The 22,494-nt window shown below is 35.7% G+C and overlaps 1 protein-coding gene across 2 annotated transcripts in view; it reads right to left on the bottom strand.

Moving 5' to 3' along the window:
• The window catches only part of LOC129718400 (sodium-independent sulfate anion transporter-like), a 44,204-nt gene that overhangs the window by 4,141 nt on the left and 17,569 nt on the right, over positions 1 to 22,494 (bottom strand). Inside the window, exon 1 of one of the 2 annotated variants that reach the window (XM_055669164.1) lies at positions 16,345 to 16,480. The exons of the other annotated variant lie outside the window; for it this stretch is intronic. Coding sequence (XP_055525139.1) covers positions 16,345 to 16,376 — 32 coding nt within the window. The 5' untranslated portion in view covers positions 16,377 to 16,480. Of the gene's footprint in view, positions 1 to 16,344; positions 16,481 to 22,494 lie in introns of those variants that run through there. 2 annotated transcript variants of the gene reach the window in all.

The following is a 22,494-nucleotide window of genomic DNA, read 5'->3' as shown; positions in this document are numbered from 1 at the left end:
GTAGAAAGAAAATCAAACATTTCAAACAGAATTCCTGGAAAATATAACTGTTTTTTCGGATCATAGGAGAATAAACAAAGAAATCACTTATAAAAAATAGCAATCGGCGTTGTAGAAAAAAAGTAGGAGGGTGGTATCCGAGCCAAGACCGCATGACTTTGCACTACGGTATTTTTATATGCCATTAAAACAAATAGTAGACGGAGTTGTAGTATTATCTGCAATTTTTTCTAACAGTGCATTTATAAATGCGGAGACGTTAGAGCGTTTTAATTTTAAAATTAATGACATATACTGAATGAATGGATCTTTTATATACGCGCTATCACTTCAGTAAAACCTTTCTTCGTAGTTGCACTATCAAGACAATAAATTAATTTAGCGAATTGGGTAAAATTTCCCTATCTTAGCAAGAGGGAAATTCAACGAGACTATCTGAAATTGGAGACCAGAACGATTCGAGCGGAAATTCTAAAATTGGAAATTGTTCGACATCAAACCGATCAAACTTATGCTCCAGCCCAGCATAATACTTTATGTATTTTAAGAAATTAAGTTTATTTCAATAACTTAAAAAAGTAAGAACTCAGTTACACGCTTTTTGCGTAGTTGTTATCAAGTTTTTGGCGAGTATATTTTATATTACTTCTTTAATTATGATCTAAAGCATTTCTAAGAGGGAGCTGGCAACACAGCCAATTGAACAAACCCGCGTTTTTACTCGCTCCGATCATTTTCTTTTTTTATGTTATTCAACAAGTTGTGTCCATGAGAGTTTTCCTTTTTGTACTATCGCGTGTGCCAGTAGTGAAATATGTTCGGTATAAGTTAGATATAGGGTGAAAATTTACTTAGAAGATTTATGATTTGTGAAAAAGTAATGGCGAAACAAGAGAGACCGTTTCGTTATGTGTATGAGTTTCGTGTTCGTGTGAAGGAGATGGAGGAGACTCGTGTGTATCAACTTGAGGGCATATCGCTCTCCATATCTCCAAAGCATAGCACTAAGAAATAAGTAAAAATTTGATTGAACTATTCTAACAGGTTGCATGTAGAGTAATTTTGTATTTCATAGTTAAAATTTTTCTGAAACCTGATCTCATTACATAGTTTCCGTTCATTGATGAACGAGTGAAGCAGAAATAAAGTACTACCGTTTTACAATTAGAATCGGTTAACTGTCCCACTGCTATATTCTCGACTAAATTGTTTTCCTCGCTTTCAGACACTTGATGAACGTGTGGAAACGTGGCATCAAAGTATGAGTATTGGCAGGAGTTGATATGATTTATTCCATTATTTGCAGGGGGCTCTTGTGGCTGTCAAACTCCATATATATATACGCTGGTACCAGAATCAATGAGTGGTATTTTCCATCTACCACTCATTGATTCTGGTACCAGCGTTTCTGGTACCCACTTTTTGGTTGGTTTGCCCTAAAACAAGTGAAATAGAGTAAACGTCCCATTTTGTCGGTAGACTTATTCTCGTGTAAATGGCGTTTTAGATGCGAAAATACAAGAGCTCAACATTTGTTTTCAGTACAATGTGCACTTTCAATGAATAAGATTAGTTTTGTAAGCATTTGTAATGAAATATTACCGCCGTGATGAATTTATGATTGGTAGGCAGAATGTTGACGTTTATAGGCCCCTGATTATTTGTAGGAACCGAAGAAGTGTTCGTGATTCTGATGTCGTTGCAACGGTTGCTGTCTGCAATGGTGAACAATTTTCATATTTTGTCATCAGTATTTGGTACAGGTGATTTTGAGCAGATTATGTGAACTGCTGTTGTATAAAAAAGATGACAGACAATTTGATTGTATCCGTTCTCGTTAGAATGTGATACTGTTTTCTTTTTGCTGTTCGCATGATTCGACTTTTTACGCGCACAGATTTATCGTTTTAGGTGTAATACCGGTTATGCCTCACGATTACTATGGCAGTGGGTTCGTGCGTCATTTAATGTAGAATTCGGTGTAGCACTCTTCCACTAGAGTTGTTCGTTTCTGGTTGCGAGCTGCGTCTGAATTTTACTTGCACCGCTCGCATACATACGAACGAATAAGAAATATACTTCGATGGTATGCGCTTTTAAAAGTGATCAATATTCGCCACCACCAGCTTTCTGCTGCTTCAGAAAGAACCGTTCGCTTTGCCGGTCAACGCACGAATGAGAAATTCAACTTGATGGCGTGCGTATGATAGTTTAGAAGAATAGGGAATGGCAAGGAAAGCAAAACAACAACAACAAATTGTTTACAAATCGGTTGTATCCGTTATCCGAGCTGGATAAAATATCATGATAACATCACAACCAGGTATTAGAAATACACCTCATTTTGATCTTAATATCGTTTACGTAGTTGATAAAATATCAAAAAATAATACCAAAATATTGTTTCTCCAAGACTATGTGAGTAGCAAAGCTTGATATTTCAATAACAAAACAACACTAAATAAGGGATACCATCCGTCCTGATTTAGCAGGACATGTCCTGATTTTGAAGTCCTATTTGGGCGTCCTGATTAATTTTTTAAATTTTAGCATTTGTCCTGATTTTCTTGAGATATTTGACTTTGTTGTGTGGCAACGAGCATAATTTTCCAGAATTGCTCAATAAGTGTTTTCGATTTCAGGTCGCAACGCTCACTGCGATCGAAATTTTTCATTGGTTGAATCTCACTAGAGTAATAAAAAGAATCTCTCACGCGTTGACCGTTACCATTAAGCATCTGGCATTTGTTAAGTTTAAGTTGAAACAGTTTACGTGTGTTGAATTTTTAAAGTATCTACTAATGCTTAATAATTCAAAGTGGTTTGATGAAAGTGGATCGTCAGAGATACACTCAGATTTTTTTACTAGGTATTTTTCTACACGGATTTTCAAATCAACGTTTTTTTCACGCGGATTTTTAAATCCGCGTGAAAAAACGTTAATTTGTCGCGTTTTTATACGCGGATTTTTTTTATTAACTCGTTTTTCTGCGAGGTACGTATCCAAGCGTAAAAAAAAACTAAGAAAATCAAATATTACGAGTTATATTTGCTCATATTTCGAAGAATAGAATAACTTAGACAAATTTGTGCCCAGAAAAGGTGTCCTGATTTCTAACTTCGACCACATGGTATCCCTACACTAAATGCAAACTGAATATATTATAAATAACACTGTGCTACAGCGATTTAGAACTTCTGAAGTGACCTAGTGTAGGTTGTAGGTATTGTTGAGTGTTACATTCGCTCATACTAGAAATTTTTCAAACACCCCCAAAATCTGGAGTTATGGTCAAAATACGATTTTTTGGACTTCAGCGCATATAATATTTTTTAACTCAAACATTCATCAACCGATTTTCAATAATAAAGCAGTTTCAGAAAGAGGACAAATAGAAATATATACAGGTTTTTACTAATATCAATAAAACATGTTAAGTTATTTGAGTTTAAATCTAATTTTTTAGACTTTTTCACGTAATTTTTCAATTTAATTTTAAATTTGCCTTCTATTTTGGTAAGAAACATACCACAAATACACTATAATTTTGAAAGTTTATTCAATTCCGAATCAATTGAAAGTAGTTTTGTGAAAATCGGTTGATATTTGGCTAAGTTATATATTTTTTAAGAAAACCAGAATTTTAAGCTTCTATCGCGCAATTATTTCACGGAGCTACAAACGATGAAAAAATGCAAGAACTTTTGATGTGACTTAGTATGGGCTGTAGCTTTAGTCAAATGTTACTTGCGCGTTTACTTAAGTTTTTCAAATACCCCAAAAATTATTAGTTATGGTCAAAACCCTGTTTTTTACCTTAGCTCAAGTTTTTATGTTTAATTCAGTTATTTTTCAACCAATTTTTTATATTTTGGCTGTTTTGGAAAGGCGAAAAATAGAACTCTTAGTTTACCTATATGTGAGGAATAGTTTTAAAATAAATAAGATGATTTATATTCAAGAAAATAAGATGATTTTTTTTTTCAAATTTTACCTATATGTGTTGAATAGTTTTAAAATAAATAAAATAGTTTATGTTATTTTTAAATTTTTCCAAATTTATTCGCAATTTTTTATACATTTATGTAATGAACGAGCTTTAATTGCTGTAGAATTTGAAAAGTACATTTAGTTCCAAACGAAAACAGTAAGTGTTGTTTATGAAAATCTGTTATGATTTGGCTGAGATATGACTTGATGTTTTCACCATATACTTAGATTTCATCAAATCATTTCTCAGCATAATTATAACATATTTTCATCAACAACACCTATTGTTTTCGTTTGGTACTAAAAAGAACTTACCAAATTTTACAGCAATTGAGGCTCCATCATTACAAAAATGTGTGAAAAATTGCGGATAAATTTGGAAAAATTTGAAAATATCATAAACCATCTTATTTATTTTAAAACTATTCATCACATATAGGTAAACTTTTTAGACATATTTATATGTTTCAAATGCTCTATTTTTCGCCTTTCTGAAACAATCGGTTTAAAAATAACCGTATTAAACATGAGCTAAGGTAATAAACAGGGGTTTGAACATAACTTATAATTTTCAAATAACAAGTAACAAGCAAGTAACATTTGACTAAAGCTACAACCCATACTAAGTCACATCAAAAGTTCTTGCATTTTTTCATCATTCGTAGCTCCGTGAAATAATTGCGCGATATAAGCCAAAAATTTTGGTTTTCTCTATAAAATATATAACTGAGCCAAATATCAACCGATCTCCACAAAACTGCTTTCATTTGATTCGGAATTGAGTATTCTTTCGAAATTATAGAGTATTTGTGGTATGTTTCTTACAAAAATGGACGGAAAATTTAAAATTAAATTGAAAAATTGCGTGAAAAAGTCTATAAAATTAGATATAAACTCAAATAACTTAACATGTTTAATTGATATTAGAACAAACCTGTATATATTTTGAAACCTCTATTTCCTTTTTTTAAAACTGCTTTAATATTGAAAATCTGTTGACAAATGACTGAGTTAAAAAATATTATATGCGCTAAGGTCCAAAAAACCGTATTTTGACCATAACTTTAGATTTTGGAGGTGTTTGGAAAATTTCTTGTATGAGCGAATATTACACTCAACAAGACCTACAACCTACACTAGGTCACTTCAGAAGTTCTTGCATTTTTTTTTTTCATTTGTAGCACAGTGTAATCAATAACGTAAGACAAAAGACAATCAGCAAGACGTCGCAGTGGCATTTCAGTACCCAGTGCCTCTCAGGCATACAAAAAAAAAATAAATAACGTACAATTTTCACATAAAAACTTACTTTTAAAAGCAACTCAAATATCTTAATAAAACCATAGCGAGATATGATATCAAAATTTTATGATATTTTCATATCCATGTATAAAACGTAAATATCTTTCGAATAATACGATAAGTTCTCATAGCTAAATATGTTATTGATGAGTTATGATTTTGTTATGCTCTCCTGCCCGGGTAGTGTTGGCTGTGCTTGAAAAGAGAGGTAGCGATTGGCTGCTCGGTATGACTTAGACAATCGATGTTATTTACCAATTTTTCAATAGTGTTTTTCATACAATAGGTTGTTTTTGTTACATAAATTTAACCGTAAAAAAATCTGCTCGGTTGATGCCAAAACCTCGATATCCTGAAAAGAAATGACTGATATATAAGCGCTCAAAACCTAACGACTTTTCTCTGGTTTTCCCTGCTTGAATTACTAGGTTTTCAAATTCAGATGCCTAACTTCGAGATAAACGTTAGTCCAACGTCGAAAACATCATATCAAAAAAGACTGGTATCTCTGGATCGATCACATACAAATGACAAGCGTCAAATCCAACAGCACACTCCATCTTTTAAAGGTGAAAGTGTGCTATGAAAGTGCTGGTAATTACATCACTGCGAAGACAGAGACAGCCTGTGCGTTCGGCTTGCATTCACATCGCCAGCACACTAGCATGTGTCAGTTCCACTTTTACTCATAAGATTGCGCTGCCAAAACTCGTCACTCAATCTCAGGCAGAGTTCCCAGTTTTTTTTTTCGACTGGATATATGGCGAGTTCATACCAGCAAATTAGTGTTGAATAGTCAACACCAAAATCAAAGAAGCAGATTATCGTTACTGCATTTAAACCGAGTTGTTTCAATGTGAAAATTCTTGTAAGCCTTCATATTCGACATAAATGTTGACACTACTACATATTTACACTCATATATGATTATATTGGTGTAACATGGTTATGGATTTTTTAATTGTATTGACATAAGGCGGTACCATAAATTACGTAACGTAATAGCAGGGAGAGGGGTAATCTTGAGCGTTACGATTTGGTACATAGGGGTGGGGAGGGGAGGATAAGATTAGTGTTACATATCAAAAAAATCTCTGGAGACATGTGCTCTAGACATGTTAAAATTGTGATTATGTGACTTTAACTACCGTACTATTGAACATATAAAGCCTTGTTAAAAGCAGATTTCGACCAATCACAGTTGAAAACTAGGCTAAATATCAGACAAAATTTTCAGTTTTAATCTAAATGTAACTAAATAATTAATCACTACATTTCTTTCGTAACACTATCGACACTAAAGTATACAAAAGATTTGACTTTGTTATCGATTAGTTCTTTTTTATATTATTTCACTCGCTATTGCACAACGACACGCTCATCAGTATGCAGAAATTTAGTCTTCATTTCACTGGCTCGATCAACAGCGCAGCAGGCGGTGATTTCAAATAACTCGCAGTTTCCATAGCGGACGGACCAACAGAGGAAACTGGTGGATTGCGTACAATTACCATTGTAGAACACCTTCCGCAAGGCTAGATTTTGGATCTCACATCTGTGTGGGAAGCACCGTCATACAGACACGTCTGCAGCTTCGTGGAAACTGAAACCAACCATCCTTTGAAGGACGACCACATATTTTCAATCGAAGTACCTTTAGTTTTTCACATCTAAGTACTACAATACTCGGCACGGGGTGCTAGTCACTGATAGAATCTGTAAGCGTCAAACTAAAAAAAATATAGCACCCGTGATTGGTTTGCAGTCAAGCTACAAAACGAATAACGAACAGACTGTAACTAAATTGGCATATCGTCGTTTTCGTTCACAACTGGCACAACTCAGAGTTCGTAGTTCCGAAAATCAATTTTTAATACATGTGAAAACATAATATCCTTTCGTAGCACTGTGAATAAAATTGAATTTTACCAATATCCGTAATGTTAATGTTTTTATGAGTGAAAAAAAAGAAACTACTTCGAAATGAAATTATTTTGGCCTGCTAAGTAGCGCCATTGGTGTGTCGCCACGAGATAAACGGGGTTTTCCTTTTTTCGTTTTTACCACGATCATATATTACCGTCCGTCTGGTACTGACTTAGGATTAGAAATGTAGTTGAAATTTATTTCTTATTTCTTTTGACTATAATGTGTTATTTTTATTTCAAGCAGTAAATGTGGGGTTGATGATTTAAAATGTACTAACTGGAGAAATAGAAATTAGAAATTAGCTGGACTATATTTTTCGAAAATTTCTAATTAACTATTCCTTCAGTTAGTACATTTTTTAATCGTCAACCCCATTTACTGCTTGAAATAAAAAGTTAAAATTTCTATTTGCTACCTTTTATACCAGGATTGAGGGAATAATTTTTAGAGAAGGAGGAACCTCGTAGACGTCATGAAACGGCAAGCAAAACATTTGTTTGCCGTTTTCAATGGCTACACTGGCCGCAATCGAAAAATAAATACTAAAAAGGAAAGCTTGTGTGCAATTCGCAAGTGGCAGAAAAATTTTAACTACTTCACAATCAAATGTCTTTGGGGCGATAAGAAGCTAATTTCTCTACATTGCAAATTGCCCAGGATCGCATGGTTCGCCGGACTCTACTATAGGGATATTTTTGCCGGCTGAGAGTTTCGCCCTTCCTCCAGTGAAGCTCTATAGACCGTTCCGATAATTATAAATACACTTACGATCAACCGTCATTTCAAATAACGTGCAGTATTCAACCAAACGTTGGCTGCGTCCTGTTGTTAACATCCAAAAGAAACAGATGCTGTCATTTTTTCTAACATTTAGTGCGAAATTTTGAAAATTCGTGGCCTTTCTCCCGAGCAAAGAAAGCGAATTGTGCACAAATGGGGCACCGTGAGTGGTCTTTCTATAAGAAAATAAGCCAGAGAAGAAGGTATAAGTGTCGGAGCAGTTCAAACCGCATTGCGGAAGTATTGTGAAGAGTGCACATTTACTGATGCCCCAAGACGTGGTAGAAAACCCGGGCCTGTTGATCCCACAATGGACAAAAAGGTTAAGGAATACTACAAGCGGCATCCTTCAGTATCAGTACGAGATGTGGCGAGAATGCTTGGAACCTCGGCGAGTAACGTTATGCGTGCCAAGGGAAGAATGGGTCTGCAGACCCGTCGGAACAGAAGCAGCCAAAACGAAATCCAAAACAAGCTGAATCTGTGAAACCGAGAGCTCGGAAGCTTTATGACAAACTTCTGACCAAAAAAAATGGGGTGTGTTATCATGGATGACGAAACCTACATAAAACTGGACTATAAGACTCTGCCAGGACCGCAATTTTATACATCACCGAAGGGAAAGGATGTCCCTGGACCAGTGAAAGCCATTTACACCGAAAAATTCGGCAAGAAGGTAATGGTTTAGCAGGCCATTTGTGAATGTGGGAAAATATCTCGTCCATTCATTATGAATGACACAATGAATGGTAAAATTTACGTAAAAGAGTGTTTGCAGAAAAGGTTGTTACCCATGGTTGCATAACAATCCTCCAATCTTTTGGCCCGATCTTGCTTCCTGCCATTACTTTAAGGATGCACTAGGATGGTATAAAACAAATAATGTCACATGTGTCCCAAAGGAGATGAATCCTTTAAACTGCCCTGAAATTCGCCCTATCGAAACTTTTTGGGCTTTGACCAAGGCAAAGCTGAGGAAATATGTCAAATTAGCGGACAATGTTGAAAAATTTAAAAAAGATTGGCTTAAAGTGGTAAAAATGGTCGGAGAACACACTGTGCAAAAGCTTATGAGTAGTGTTAAGAGAAAAGTTAGAGAACTCGCGTATCCTACGAAAAATAATCCCAACTTGAATTGAAACTGGAAAGAAAACACTTATTATCTATATTTCAGAATAAAATGACCCGAAAAATCCTGTATTTTTTGTTTTATTCAAGAAAGAAGATGTATTTATAAGTTTCGGAACAGTCTATACCTTCTTGTAGCATCATAATTTACAAACTGTCTCCATACTCATGATCGAGGATTCCGCATAGCTTAGCAAAACGACAATTTTTTCTGATTTGATTTGACCTGATTGCTCAAATACTGAAACCGTTAATCGTTACTATGCATTGTCTTTCCATCTTTTAACGAGGTCAAAAACATATAGATCGTTATCCTTAATTTATGGAAATAAATACAATGATATAAGACGAGCTGTCGTAATTCTACGTTAACCGTGCAGTTGTGTCTCATATACAACCTCTTCAACTATTGTTTTTATTAAATCAAATGTCACCCTCTTAATATTCACAATAAGGTACCAAACGCTACACATGTGAATTTAGATAAATTTAGGTTTGAAAGACGCAAAAGTAGACTGTACTATCAGTAATTGAGGTGGATCAGCTGCTTTCGATTCACAGAAAAAATACTACCAACAAAGTTTTGTTTGTGTTAGTGCATTTTACAAGATGTAAATGTGCTTAATAGTTAACTAAATGAATTCTTATTTCATTCTTGAATTTAATTCTAGAATTAATTTCATGTTCTACAGTATAAAAATGTATATAATGACATCTGGAGTTAATCTACGGCCTTTGGACATCATTCCGATTCCGGAAACATTTAAATTAGATGCTATTCAGCCGTTTCAGGCTGTTTTATAGCAACCGGAAGTCACCATCTTGGAATTCAAAATGCCATCTAGAATCGATTTTTTAAATTTAAATATCATCCCGGTTCAAAAAATTCTCATATTGAATGGTAATTGAAGACTACTAAAAAATAAATATTTTCGGCATTTTGGTGGACGTTTAACTGATGCTTCAATCGATTATTACTTAAATGGAGGAAATTTGTTGAATTATGACTGAATTATATGTATTTGAAGACGATCATTTTCGTGACTGTCTCGATGCTTAGACTTTCATTTTATACTCTCTCTCTCAGAATATTGCCGTAAGATGTGGCTGCCCGAGGAAAACTGTAAGGTGGATGTAAGGTGCAAACGGTAAAAGCAGCTCGCTCAAAATGTTGCTGCCATGGAGTATACGAACACACCGTCTTTATCAATGCGGTTCAATTTATGTATTTTTTGAATGTAATCATCACAAAATCGTTTCTTCAAGAACGGTCATCAATGAATATGGATAATTAATAATTGCAAAAAAATGTTACAACTAACAATTTGAGTAGTTCTACGTCCAAAATTCAGTCGTGTCTCAGATACTTTTTTCTACTCATTTTTTGTCATGTTTCGTTTTTGCAGAAATTTATTCAACTAGGGTAACTGACGGCTTCGTCAGGTGGTATGCATTGCGGGCAGGATTCAGTTTGCCAAGCTCTACTGCTTTTTTTCTACTTAGAAACTCAATGTATGTTAACTTACCTTGAACGTTGAAGTTTTTCTGTTGGCATGAATGAATCACTTCATTAAAACCTTAAACATACTAATTGTTTTTTAACAAAAACTGCAACGTTAACACATCCAGATATTTCACCCGGCCGAAAGAAACATTCACGAAACACATCTTCGCCGCTAGCGATGTTTGATTATGATTTTCTCAAGAAATATACATTTGTTCACCCTCAGTTACGTCGTACTAGCGAAAGCAAATAACTCATGCACTTTGAACACTCACGATTAATGGAGATACGGATAAATAAAACTTTAATTTATCTAACACATCCAACAGGTTGGTTTAGTTCGTCAGCAGTCAGCACGGCATGTTACTGGTGTTTTTGTTGCCAAAACAAAAGGGAACTGTTTTTGTTGCAAAACGTGCCGTATCCTTTTTTATTAGAGTTCATGACATGTGAAACCATGTTTTGATGTTTATTGAATTGCATAAACTCTTATTGCTATTTGCATATTCCTACACCAATAAATTACTTTATAAATCAAATAGATATAGTATTCAGATTTAGAGTACAAACATATTTCGCGGTAAATTTGAAGCCACTGCACACGCTGCGCACTGCGCAAGTTTCTCGATCCCTTTGTTCTCACACAGTGAATGACAACATATATCAATCCCTCAACAATCGTGTGTACAGAAGCACAGCAAATACATGTACAAAAATTCAAATATGACATCACTAGCAGAGCTGCGAAATTTCGAAACTACAAAATGAATATCACACAACAGCAAACAGACACTATGCAACGCAAACAAGTTCTAACAGTTAGAGTGCATGCAGGTTGAAATAACATTTCACTTTTGATACAAGCGCAAAACAAGAAAATAATAAATTTTCGATCATTTACTTGACTTTTGACGTTGACTAACGTCTATATCGAAGTTAGGCCCCTGAATTTGAAAATCTAGTAATTCAACCAGGGAAAACCAGAGAAAAGTGGTCAGGTTTTGAGCGTTTATTTTGCAGTCATCTATAATCAGGTTTTCGAGGTTTTGGCATCAATCGATCAGAAATTCTTTTACGGTTAAATTTATGTAACAAAAACAAACTATTGTTTGAGATACACTATTGAAAAATTGGTAATTAATATCGATTGTCTAAATCATACCGCGCAGCCAATCACTACCTCTCTTCCCAAGCACAGTCGACACTAAAGGATACAATCGATCTAACTTTGTTGTTATTGTTGTTGTCACTTTCTGTTTCGATGTTTATGCTGCTGCTAACGGAAAAAACCTTGCAAATATGCATCTTTTTGTTGGTGTTAATTTTACGACAGCGGCCGGCGCCCCATCATTTTAATTCCAAAACTGCACCAGTGACATGCGGACGCTAGGTGATAGCAGCTGAAAGGAGGAAATACAAAAGAGTACCGCTCATCTCGTGCCGGTTTCACCCGTAATGCTGGTGGCTTTAGTAGTAAATGGCTACTGCAAAACACTTAAATGGCTGGAATTCTGGACGGACTAACCAGGAAACTATAATCGGCAACTGGCACCTTTTGGTGCCTCGAAATTTTGGTACAGGAGCGGCTAGTTGAATTTTCTGTTTTACCAAATGCTGCTGCTAGCGGAAAAAAACCTTGCAAGAATGCATGTTTGTGTTGGTGTTAATATTACGACAGCGGCCGGCGCAGTCTTCAAGAAACATTTTTCTCTACCATTCCATCATCTATGTAGCCCCTCCTTCTTTCTAATTATCTGACGAAGCCTTGGTATAAAACGTATCGTTCGAACATTTCACCCCATCAGTCTCATTATTAAGCCGTACCGGATACATACGGACGCTCGGTGTTAGCAGCTATAGGAGGAAAAACAAAATAGTACCGGTCATCTCGTGCCGGTTTCACCCGTAATGCTGATGGCTACTGCAAAATACTAAAATGGCTGGAATTCTGGACGGAAACCAGTAAACAAGAAATCGACAACTGGCACCTTTTGGTGCCTCGCAGTTTTAGAATAGAAGCGGTTAGTTGAATTTTATGTTTTACAATTGCTGCTGCTAGCGGAAAAAAACCTTGCAAAAATGCATGTTTGTGTTGATGTTAATTTCACGACAGCGCTAGGTGTTAGCAGCTGAAAGGAGGAAAGACAAAATAGTACCGGTCATCTCGTGCCGGTTCCACCCGTTATGCTGGTGGCTGTTGGTAATAAATGGCTACTGCAAAATACTAAATTGGCTGGAATTCTGGACGGACTAACCAGTAAACCAGAATAATCGGCAACTGGTACCTTTTGGTGCCTCGAAATTTTGTTACAGAAGTTTTGTAAAAGAAGCGTTGCAATTCCCTCTACTATTTGGTTCAATGGAATATAAGAATACGGTAGTCAACGTCATGCGGTCGTGTCTTGAATACCACCCTCCTACTATGTTTTTTTAAAGGACTTTTGTTGCTGAATTTTAAATCGGACATGATGCTATTCATATCTCTGTGCTTTGAAAACTAGGTACTCTGACAACACGAAAGCTCGTGTTTCCAAAATATGACAGAGCTTCACCGGAGGAAATGCTGCTGCCGCCACCGGTACCGCTGCTGGCTGCCCCCTGCTGCAGAATTATGTCCGACGGTTGTACCATCTAAACGTAAATGATTTCTTTGAGCAGAAGCAGGCTCTCATAGAGCCTAAAGAATGCATGCTCGGTTAACTATTGAGCGGGCCGAATATCACTTCGGAAAATATAGTGCAGAGAATGTGCGATAACGAGACTATCTGGAGGTTGTTTGACGGATTGCAGTATTTCTGAAACCACAACATTTTCATAGACTGATGTCGTTGCAGGAAGTCTTTTTTTGGGAATACCACAGCGATTTTTGGATGGAATGATCCCCAACGAACTAAATGTTCACACTGCGTCAAACCCTTGCATCCAAACTTAGAGACTTTGAGACAGCGTACGATTCAATTATGCGCAACGGGTTATTGCAGATCATTGCAGAATACGGTTTCCTAATAAAACTGGTTAAGCTGATTCGTACCTCTTTTGACGGTTTCTAATCATGATGGTGGGCGTAATTTTGAACCCGTTCGTGACTTTGGTTCGAAGTAACTAAGATGACAAGCTTTCTAAGCTGTTGGTAAATAATGCCTAGAAGGGATGGAAGCAGGCATCCCAATTTATTTTTTTGCTGTCTTTCGTGGGGATTTTAGTTATTACTATTTGTACGTGATACCTATCTGCGCTGGTAGTCGGTAGTCACATTGAGAAAGTATTGGCAGCAGAGCATCACAAAAGGAAACGAAAAATGTACTTCGTGTGTCAATTCGGCATTATTTGTAGGATTTCTTCGGAAATGCGAAAGTAGAAAAGAGAAGAAACTGTTTTTTATACAGACGTTCGTGTCCGCACCAGGGGCCTATAAACGTCAACATTTTGCCTACCAATCATAAATTCATTTCGGCGGTAATATTTCATTTCAAATTCTTACTAAACTTATCTTATTCAATGAAAGTGCACTCAATTCGCCATAAAAAATTCTCTCCGGCATGTCCCGAATAACAAAACCCTTTTTGGCGATCCACAACGGATTTAATGTTCAAATTGCTTGAAACCCTTGCAACCAAACTTGGAGACTTCAAGACAGCGTACGATTCGGTTTTGCGCAATGAGTTACTGCAGATAATGCTTGAGCACGGTTGAGTTCGTTTTGAATAATTTCCTCCAGCTTAGCGCTTTAATGCATTAATCTTATCACTTTCTTAGAGCATTCAATCACTGGACTGATAGTCTGGTTGCGAAACCCCTCGATTGGGCCTCTCTGGTCTGATCTCAGGTGTTAAGTTTCCCGTCTGATTTGGAAACTGATTTTTTCTAGTCTAATCTGGTTTCTGTTATGCTCTGTTTGCATCTAACTGCCAGACTAACCCGTTTGTACTGAGATTATTTTTACAACATGTCCTAGCCACAGTGCTTAACATTACCAGTTGATATTCACAACCAGTGCCTTAGAACATCAATGTTTATTCATGAGTAGATGAATTGAATTAATCTCAGTGTCAGCACATTTATTCTCTGATGCAACTCAGTAACCTATGTTCATTGCGACGATGCATGAATATCGTTTCCCATATTCAATGACAGAACAGTGGAATGAATATCAAAGGCCTCGTAATGATATTCAAAGAAGCTTCGGTGATTATCAATCCAAGAAGTGCAAATTTGTTCAGACGCTGTACACTGCCCAGTACAGTATAAATGGTCGAATAAGGTTAATTTTGATTTTCATTATTTTGATACGATTTTCATTTTTGACGATCAAAATATCAACACGAGTGTTAAAGTTCATCTTGTCTGTGTTCATCGGTTGTTTGGTATCATGAATATCAACTGTCGCATGGGTATTATGATTATCAATATGAAGACGGCTGAAAATCGCTGCTTTTGAATATCATGACAGTGAACATTCTCAGCACTGTTCACAACACTCTTCCAACGCCGGTGCAACTCAATGCTTTAAAAATAGAAAATCAGCAGTTTGATTTGTCGAGAAAACTACCATTTTCTGATACTCGATGCCGGTTTGGATGGGGGGAGAATTTTGATACTAGGAGAGGTCAAAGTCCGTCAATTTCGAAGCACAAAACAATCATTATTTTCAACACTGATTCGAAAATGAAATTGCAGCAATTTGTTTCGCCACTCAGCCAACATCACACCCGGAGTGAGAGCATCGTCCTGCGGTTGAATGCGTGAACGAATGAATCATGATATACGCTAGTGTCTAATGAAAGTGAGATCTCTGCATCACGTTGTTGACTAAGTAGTTTATGATTCATCAGGTTTCGCTTTCAATATATTATAAGGCACCCAAATACTTCCATATAAGTTTGTCACGTTTACAAATAAGAAATTTTAACACATTAATCTTGTTTATCATCACCGTTCTATGAAAACAACAAAGGTAACACGAGATTCAACAAGTGACCCTCTCGCGACGATCGCCAATAAAAATCGTTCTTGTTTTCATTCTTCTATATCTTTATGGCCGTCGTAAAGAGTGCGATAAACCGCTTTCTAACTAGTGCAAAACACACCTGTCACACCCGGTTTCTCGGCGCATTGTTTCTATCTGGGTTGTGATTTACGAGTCGCGCAATACAACGTCATAGGAAGAGATAAACTGTCAAAACGTAGCATCCCTACGCACACGTTTATTTGATAGCTCTGCGCTGTTTGCTTGTGCAAAGCAATCTGTCACTCTGAGTGATCCTGCAGTGACTCCCCGGTGGATAAAGATTACCTGAAATTTTTCTCGGTGCGGCTCGTACCAGAATAGAACAGCTGCAGCTCGCGCTGTAAATTATTCTGGCTAATTTAGTTCTAGTTAAAATCAGCTGATCTCTTAATATGTGTTCTAATTTTACAACCAACTTTTTTTCTTTGTTGACCAAACCATCCGTTCAAGCGAATTCACAACCGCTCGAGTTATGTAATTCAATCAAATATCATCCCCCGGGTGCTTCAGCGAAACGCGACCAAACAAATTGCTCAACAGTCCATTAAATCCCGAGTGTAGTTTCGCAATCTGCACCACTTGCCGCGGCAAGCTTCTACACTTCCTTCGTAAGACGACTCTAGCCGGAAACACGTGCGAGCAGCCGCGTCTTCACGAGCGAAATCGCAAAACAAAAGGCAAACGCTACGCAACGCATCTTACCTGATTTCGATGCGCGGAATCCTCAGATCCATCGTGTTTCGGCCGACGGCGCGTCACTGAACCGGAAGTTATAGTTTCGACTCGCGGACACGGATGGACCGGTCGGACGTTCCTCAACGGTTAACCGAATGCAAACGACTAAAGCACACGGATTCGTGGTGCACTGCCAAGGCCGACCGCGACGTTCGCGTGATTTGGCTAGTGGCTGTGTAGTTTGTTTCATTATAAAAATAATTAGTTCTACAACCGACACTCACAAGTCGAAATGACAAAGCTGTGGTTTTTGTGGTTGTGGGATAGAAGCAGAGCCAGGTGAAAATTTTTCAACCAACATCCCTTAACTCACCCGTAGTGTAATAAAGAATGTCAATCAATGAGCTTTTTTTGTTACTCAAAAATCAAAACTAAATTTAGCAATCAAAGTGTTCATCTTTTCAGTGGAGACGCGCGGTGACTGGTCATGGTCGAGTTGGGGAGGGGAGAAAACACTAAAAACGTGTATGAATAGAAACTAAAAACGTCGTTGGACTACCATGAACTCTACAGAAAATGAGACCAACGGAGTGGCGAATGTAAATGGCATCAGATGGCAGTACAACAATATGTGAAGAATTGGCGGGATAGCTATGAAAACGTTTGATACCATCCAAAACAGTAGAACCAGGATCTCATCAGTTTTGTGATTGCTTCCAAGACACTAAAGCTCGCGATTTCATCAGTTTTGTTTAGTTGAGACTTGACTACTTCCAATCTATTCCAATTACTTATTTTGCGATGTTGAAAGTGTTCTTTCACGACCTGATAGAGTTTTTATATTTTTCTGTATACTTCCCATAGTTTTACCAGTTAAACCTGTTCAGTTTTCGGTGTGTTTGTTATTAGTTCATTCTTGGCATTTCCGATGAAGTTCGATAAATTTATGTGCTGTTATGTAAATTTTTAAAACCTTCAAATAAGTTTTAAGTGGCTGTTTCTTTCTATTTTGAAAGAATTTCGCCGCAACTCGACTAGATGTTGGCAGATGTTGGCCTCTCAGAATTCAATGAAACTTCGTGGTTTAAATATACTAACATAAGAAATAAGGTTTTGTTCTTATAATGTCAAGCGATAGAGCAAAATTGTGAAAAGAAATTGAAGTTTAGATCTTACACTGGGAAATATTTACTTCGAAAACAGATAAGTTTTTTAGATGGAAACTTTAATTACCAAAAACTCCTCTGAACAAACCAAAGTGGTCACTCTTTGGAAAAAAGAGTTTCCCAAATCCCCCTCAGTGTAGTATGTATCTCAAATTTTTTTTTTTCGATATTTTCAAATAGAGCCTCGGAAGGCGGGGGCCTAGTTGGTAACTTCTCCGCCAACCACGCTCGACGCCTGGGTTCGAATCCCAACGCCGACATAGGTGTCGATAGTTGTGTTTAGGATCACGCCTTCCATCGCATGGGGAAGTGAAGCCGTTGGCGCCGGGCCGTTGATCAACGGGTCGTAAGTTAGGGTCATGGGTGGGGGGCGTCGGTGATTGGCACAACAACAGTGGCGGAACTAGACCGACGGAAGTAATTCCTTAGAATTCATTCCTTGACAGCTTTTCTCAATTTTTTTCCCTATTTTCAAATGAAAACTTAATAACTTAAGCATCTTTCAAATGGTTGTACAAATTAATTTTCAAAAAAAAAATGCAATGTATTTAGGGTAGTAAGGCCCACACACTCCCAAAGTTTCATTCAATTATAAGAGAGTTCTGTCTACAGCTGGTCGAGTTGGGACGAAATGCTTTTTATATTATAAGATAGCACTTTGATTTTAAAAAAATAAAGAAAAATAAACAAAAAAAAAAGAAAAAAAAACGAAAACAAGTAGGCGAGAGTAGTGAAAAAATAGAGCAATTAAAAGATAATAAAGAAGAAAGATTGAGAATAAAAATGAGAGGAACAAGTAAAGAAAAAAACAGAAATGGAGAGAATAAATGAGAAAGAGGAAGAAAGACAAAAAAAAATAAGGATAAAAATAAGAATAATGAGAATATATAAATAAGAAATAATACAATAGAGAGAAGAGAGAGATAGGGAATCAGAGTAAAAAAGAAAACAGGAAGAAAAAAAAAAGAGATAAACATGAAAAGGGCACTGAGAAAGAGGTAATAGGAAATCAGTCACAAAAACTAACAATAGCGAAGAATATAAAAGTAAAAGAAGGTAAAATATGACAAATTCAAAAACGAGGTCATAAAAATCAAAAATATTAATAATATTTAAGATGTATTGTTCAGGAAATTTTTAAAATTGTCAATCCAGAACTGTCAAATATATCATATAAATCAAAAATGTCAGATATGTCAAAAATATCAATAATTTAAAGTATTTCAAAAAAAATTAAAAAAGTATTGGTTATACAAAAAAAATCAAAAGTAATGAAAATTGATAAAGAAAATTGAGGTAGAAAGAGAGAAATAAAAAGTAAAAATAAAGATTATAAACGGCAAAGAAAATAGAAAAAGAACAGACAAAAAATATATAAGGGGCAAGAAAAGCCATATGCGATGGATAAAAAGAAAACAAAACAAGTAAAAATATGAAAAAAGAGAGAACGTGATAACAAATAAAAAACAAAGGAAAATGATTGGATGAAACTGAAAAACGTACCTGCAGGATGAAGTGAAAAAAGGAAAGGAGAGAAAACAAGAGAAAAATAGATGGAGAGAGTAATGCAAATATGATCTAGAGCAAATAGAGGAGAAAATTTAAAGGAAGAGATATAATCAGCAAAAATTAAAAGTGGAGAAAAAGCGAGAAAGACAGAGAGAAAACGAGAAAATAGTAAGAAAAAATACAAAATGTATATAATACAAAACAAGCACAGAAATAGATATACGAAAACGGGCAGATAGTAAAAAATAGTTGAAAAATGTGAGCGAAAGCGAAGCAGAGGTAAAGAGAAAAAAGAGAGAAATAAAAACGAAGAGAGCCACTGAGAAAGAGAGAAAGACAGCAAGAAAGTATTGTATGTTTGAGAGGATAAAAGTCCAAAAATATTCCAATTATCAACAATAACAAACAATAGCAAAGAATACAAAAACATAGGAAGGTGGAGTATATCAACTAAATCGGGAATGAGAGAGCAGTATAAAATGTCAAAGCATATGCAAAGCATTTCAATGTAACCATTTGAGCCATAAAAAACGAAAATATAAAACTGTTAAAAATATGAATATTTTAAAAAACAATTAAAAATTGTCAAACCAGACTGTCAAAATATCATATGAATCAAAAATTTTAGAAATGTCCAATATGTTTAAAACATTAAAAATACTAAATATGTCAAACAAGTGAAAATGTCGAATTTCAATATATGTTTTGACAGAAAAACAGTAACGAAAAGTGGAAACGAAAGGCTAAAAGACAATAATGAAATGAAAAAATTGATGATGATAACAGAGAAAAAAAGGAAAACGGAAAATAAGAACTAGTAGATACAGTCATGGAGAAAAAAATGAATACACTTGCAGTGTTAGATGATTTTCCGTATTTGCGCACTGATTTTAATTGTTGTACGATGTTATGTGGCGTCTTTACGATCTGCAGACGCTCTTTTTCAAAGAGAAACGGAGAAATAACTGGAGAAATTTCTTTGTCGCTGATTCCAAAAATTTGTTGCGTGAGTTAGTGTTTTTAGAGTGGCGAAAAAAATAAATACACTATTGAAATATATGTACAAAACAATTCAAATTAGCTTTGTTTCTCTACATATTGTTAGCAAAGTGACCTTTTACGTTACAAAACTCACTTTCAATATTTTGTGGTTTGACCTGTGTTTTGTAAAACCATATTCAATCTTCGTGGTATGTTTACCACCCGGTTTTCACGAGTAGAAGCTGGACTAGCATTTCACGCTGCCTGTACGACATTCCATAAGTCTGTTTTATTCTTTGGATGATGCTTTGAAACCTAGACATTCCCAATCTTCCATAGAATTTCTAAAGGATTTAAATTAGGAGTCTGCGCTGGTCAAACTAATAATTTAATTTTTTAGTTTAAAAATCATCTTCGTGTTTTCAATACTGTATGTTAAGGATCGTTATACTGCATAGAGATCCAGCAAAGTGGCATGTTTTCTTCGACATATGGAAGCAAAATCGACCACCTAGGTACACAGGAAACTTTATTCTACTTCGACAGCGCGACACATTTTGGCAAAAACTGAATTTTCTAAAAAGTTTTTAGATTAGGGTGCAACTAAAGGGTACATCGTGTTTTGGTCGGATGAGTCGAAATTCAACCTTTTTGTTTCAAACGGTCAGCAGCTGGTGAGAAGACCACGAAAGTAGTAAAATTTGGAAGTGACCACAAAACGGTGTAATACTGTTTTCTGATGCTGGTATGGAACCCATTGATTTTATAACATAAACTATGAATATTAACGACTGTGTAGATATTTTACGTAGCGCAATGCTTCCGTATGCCAAAGAAAACATGCTTCTTCGTTGGACAGTAACGATCCTAAACATACAGTATTGAAAACAAGAAAATGATTTTAAAACGAAAATATAAAATTATTAGTTTGACCAGCGCAGACTTTTAATTTAAATCCTTTAGAAATTCTATGGAAGATTGGGAAAGTCTAGGTTGCAAAGCATCATCCAAAGAATAAAACAGACTTATGGAACGTCGGACAGGCAGTGTGAAATGCTAGTTCAGCTTCTACTCGTGAAAACCTGGTGGTGAGCATACCCGGAAGATTAAATATGGCTTTACAAAACAAAGTACAAGCCACGAAATTTTGAAAGTGAGTTTTGTTACGTTAAAGGTCACTTTGCTAACGATATGTAGAGAAATGAAGCTAATTTGGATTGTTTTTTATATATATTTCAATAGAGTATTTATTTTTGTTGCCACTTTAAAAACACTAACTCACGCACAAATTTTTCGGAATCACCGACAAAAAAAATTTTTCAGTCATTTCTCCGTGCCTCTTTTAAAAAGTGTCTGCGGATCATAATGACGTAACATAACATCATACAACAATCAAAATAATACGAAAAATTATCCAACACAAAAAGTGTATTTATGAAATGATTTTCAGAGAGTTAACCAAAGACGATCATTGAATTAAAGCTTGACGTGGTTTTTGCAAATAATATGAATGTTATCACTGAAGTACATGAGTCTTATTTTTTCGATCACAAACCAATTTTTAAATGCTGGCTAGAAGTAATTGATTTTTTTTTTTTAGATAATCGAACGTGGGGAAACAGTAATAGATAACAATGATGTTGATTTCACACTAGAATAGCAAACATGTATGTTAGTTTAATGCGGTTCTACTTATTCGCTTTATTTTCAGAAATCGCAGGACCTAGATTTATGAATAAGCATCAAGTTTTTTTTACAAATTGAAGCAAACTTCTACAAACCTGCTCTCGAAATATAGTTTAGAATTATAAAGAAAAAAAAATAGCTATTGATGAAAGTTGTCAAATTAATTCTCCAATCTCCAATGCGTTATCTGAAAATGAAGGTTCTCCACGATCTTTGAGAATTTTGGATTTTCAGGGTGTAGGCGAGAACATTATTGTTTTTGAAGGCCTAGGCTGTATGAAAAAATCCGAAATAAGACTTTTTAAATCTTGCTGCGATAACGGGAAGTGGAATAACATGGATACTCTGTTTGCACTTAGTCTTAAAATAGAAAGCAATATTTATATCTTACATGAGCATATTGTAACATTCATAGAGATAAGTAACTTTTCACCTGCACACACTAGTAAACGTGTATAGCCATGTAGAGTTGCTTCAACACTTTTTCCTAATTTTGCCGATTACGTTCACCAGCTACTTTAGATTCCTGGTCACAAATTTAATACATAAAATAAGTATTCAACTGAAAAATTTTCCAGCTGTTCAAAACGTAGCATTGCAAACAAAACAGCGTTTGTGCTTTTCTCAACGGGTGGCACTAACACATTCGTACGTAAATAGGTCAATACATCTTTGGTAAAGCTTTTCAAAATATCTGCATCGCTAATTGTGGTACATGTGCAAACTGTGGGATCAGATTTTGATACAATGCTTGGCTCCCGAAAGCTGTAAATTTTTCTTACTCTTCGCAAATCTAGGTTCAACGTACAATTTAGTACAATTTAGTATATATTTT

This window comes from Wyeomyia smithii, chromosome 1 (genome assembly GCF_029784165.1).
Source record: "Wyeomyia smithii strain HCP4-BCI-WySm-NY-G18 chromosome 1, ASM2978416v1, whole genome shotgun sequence".
Classification (NCBI taxonomy): domain Eukaryota; kingdom Metazoa; phylum Arthropoda; class Insecta; order Diptera; family Culicidae; genus Wyeomyia; species Wyeomyia smithii.
The sequence above is the reverse complement of the archived record's forward strand: the minus strand, read 5'-3'. Positions and strand labels throughout refer to the sequence as shown.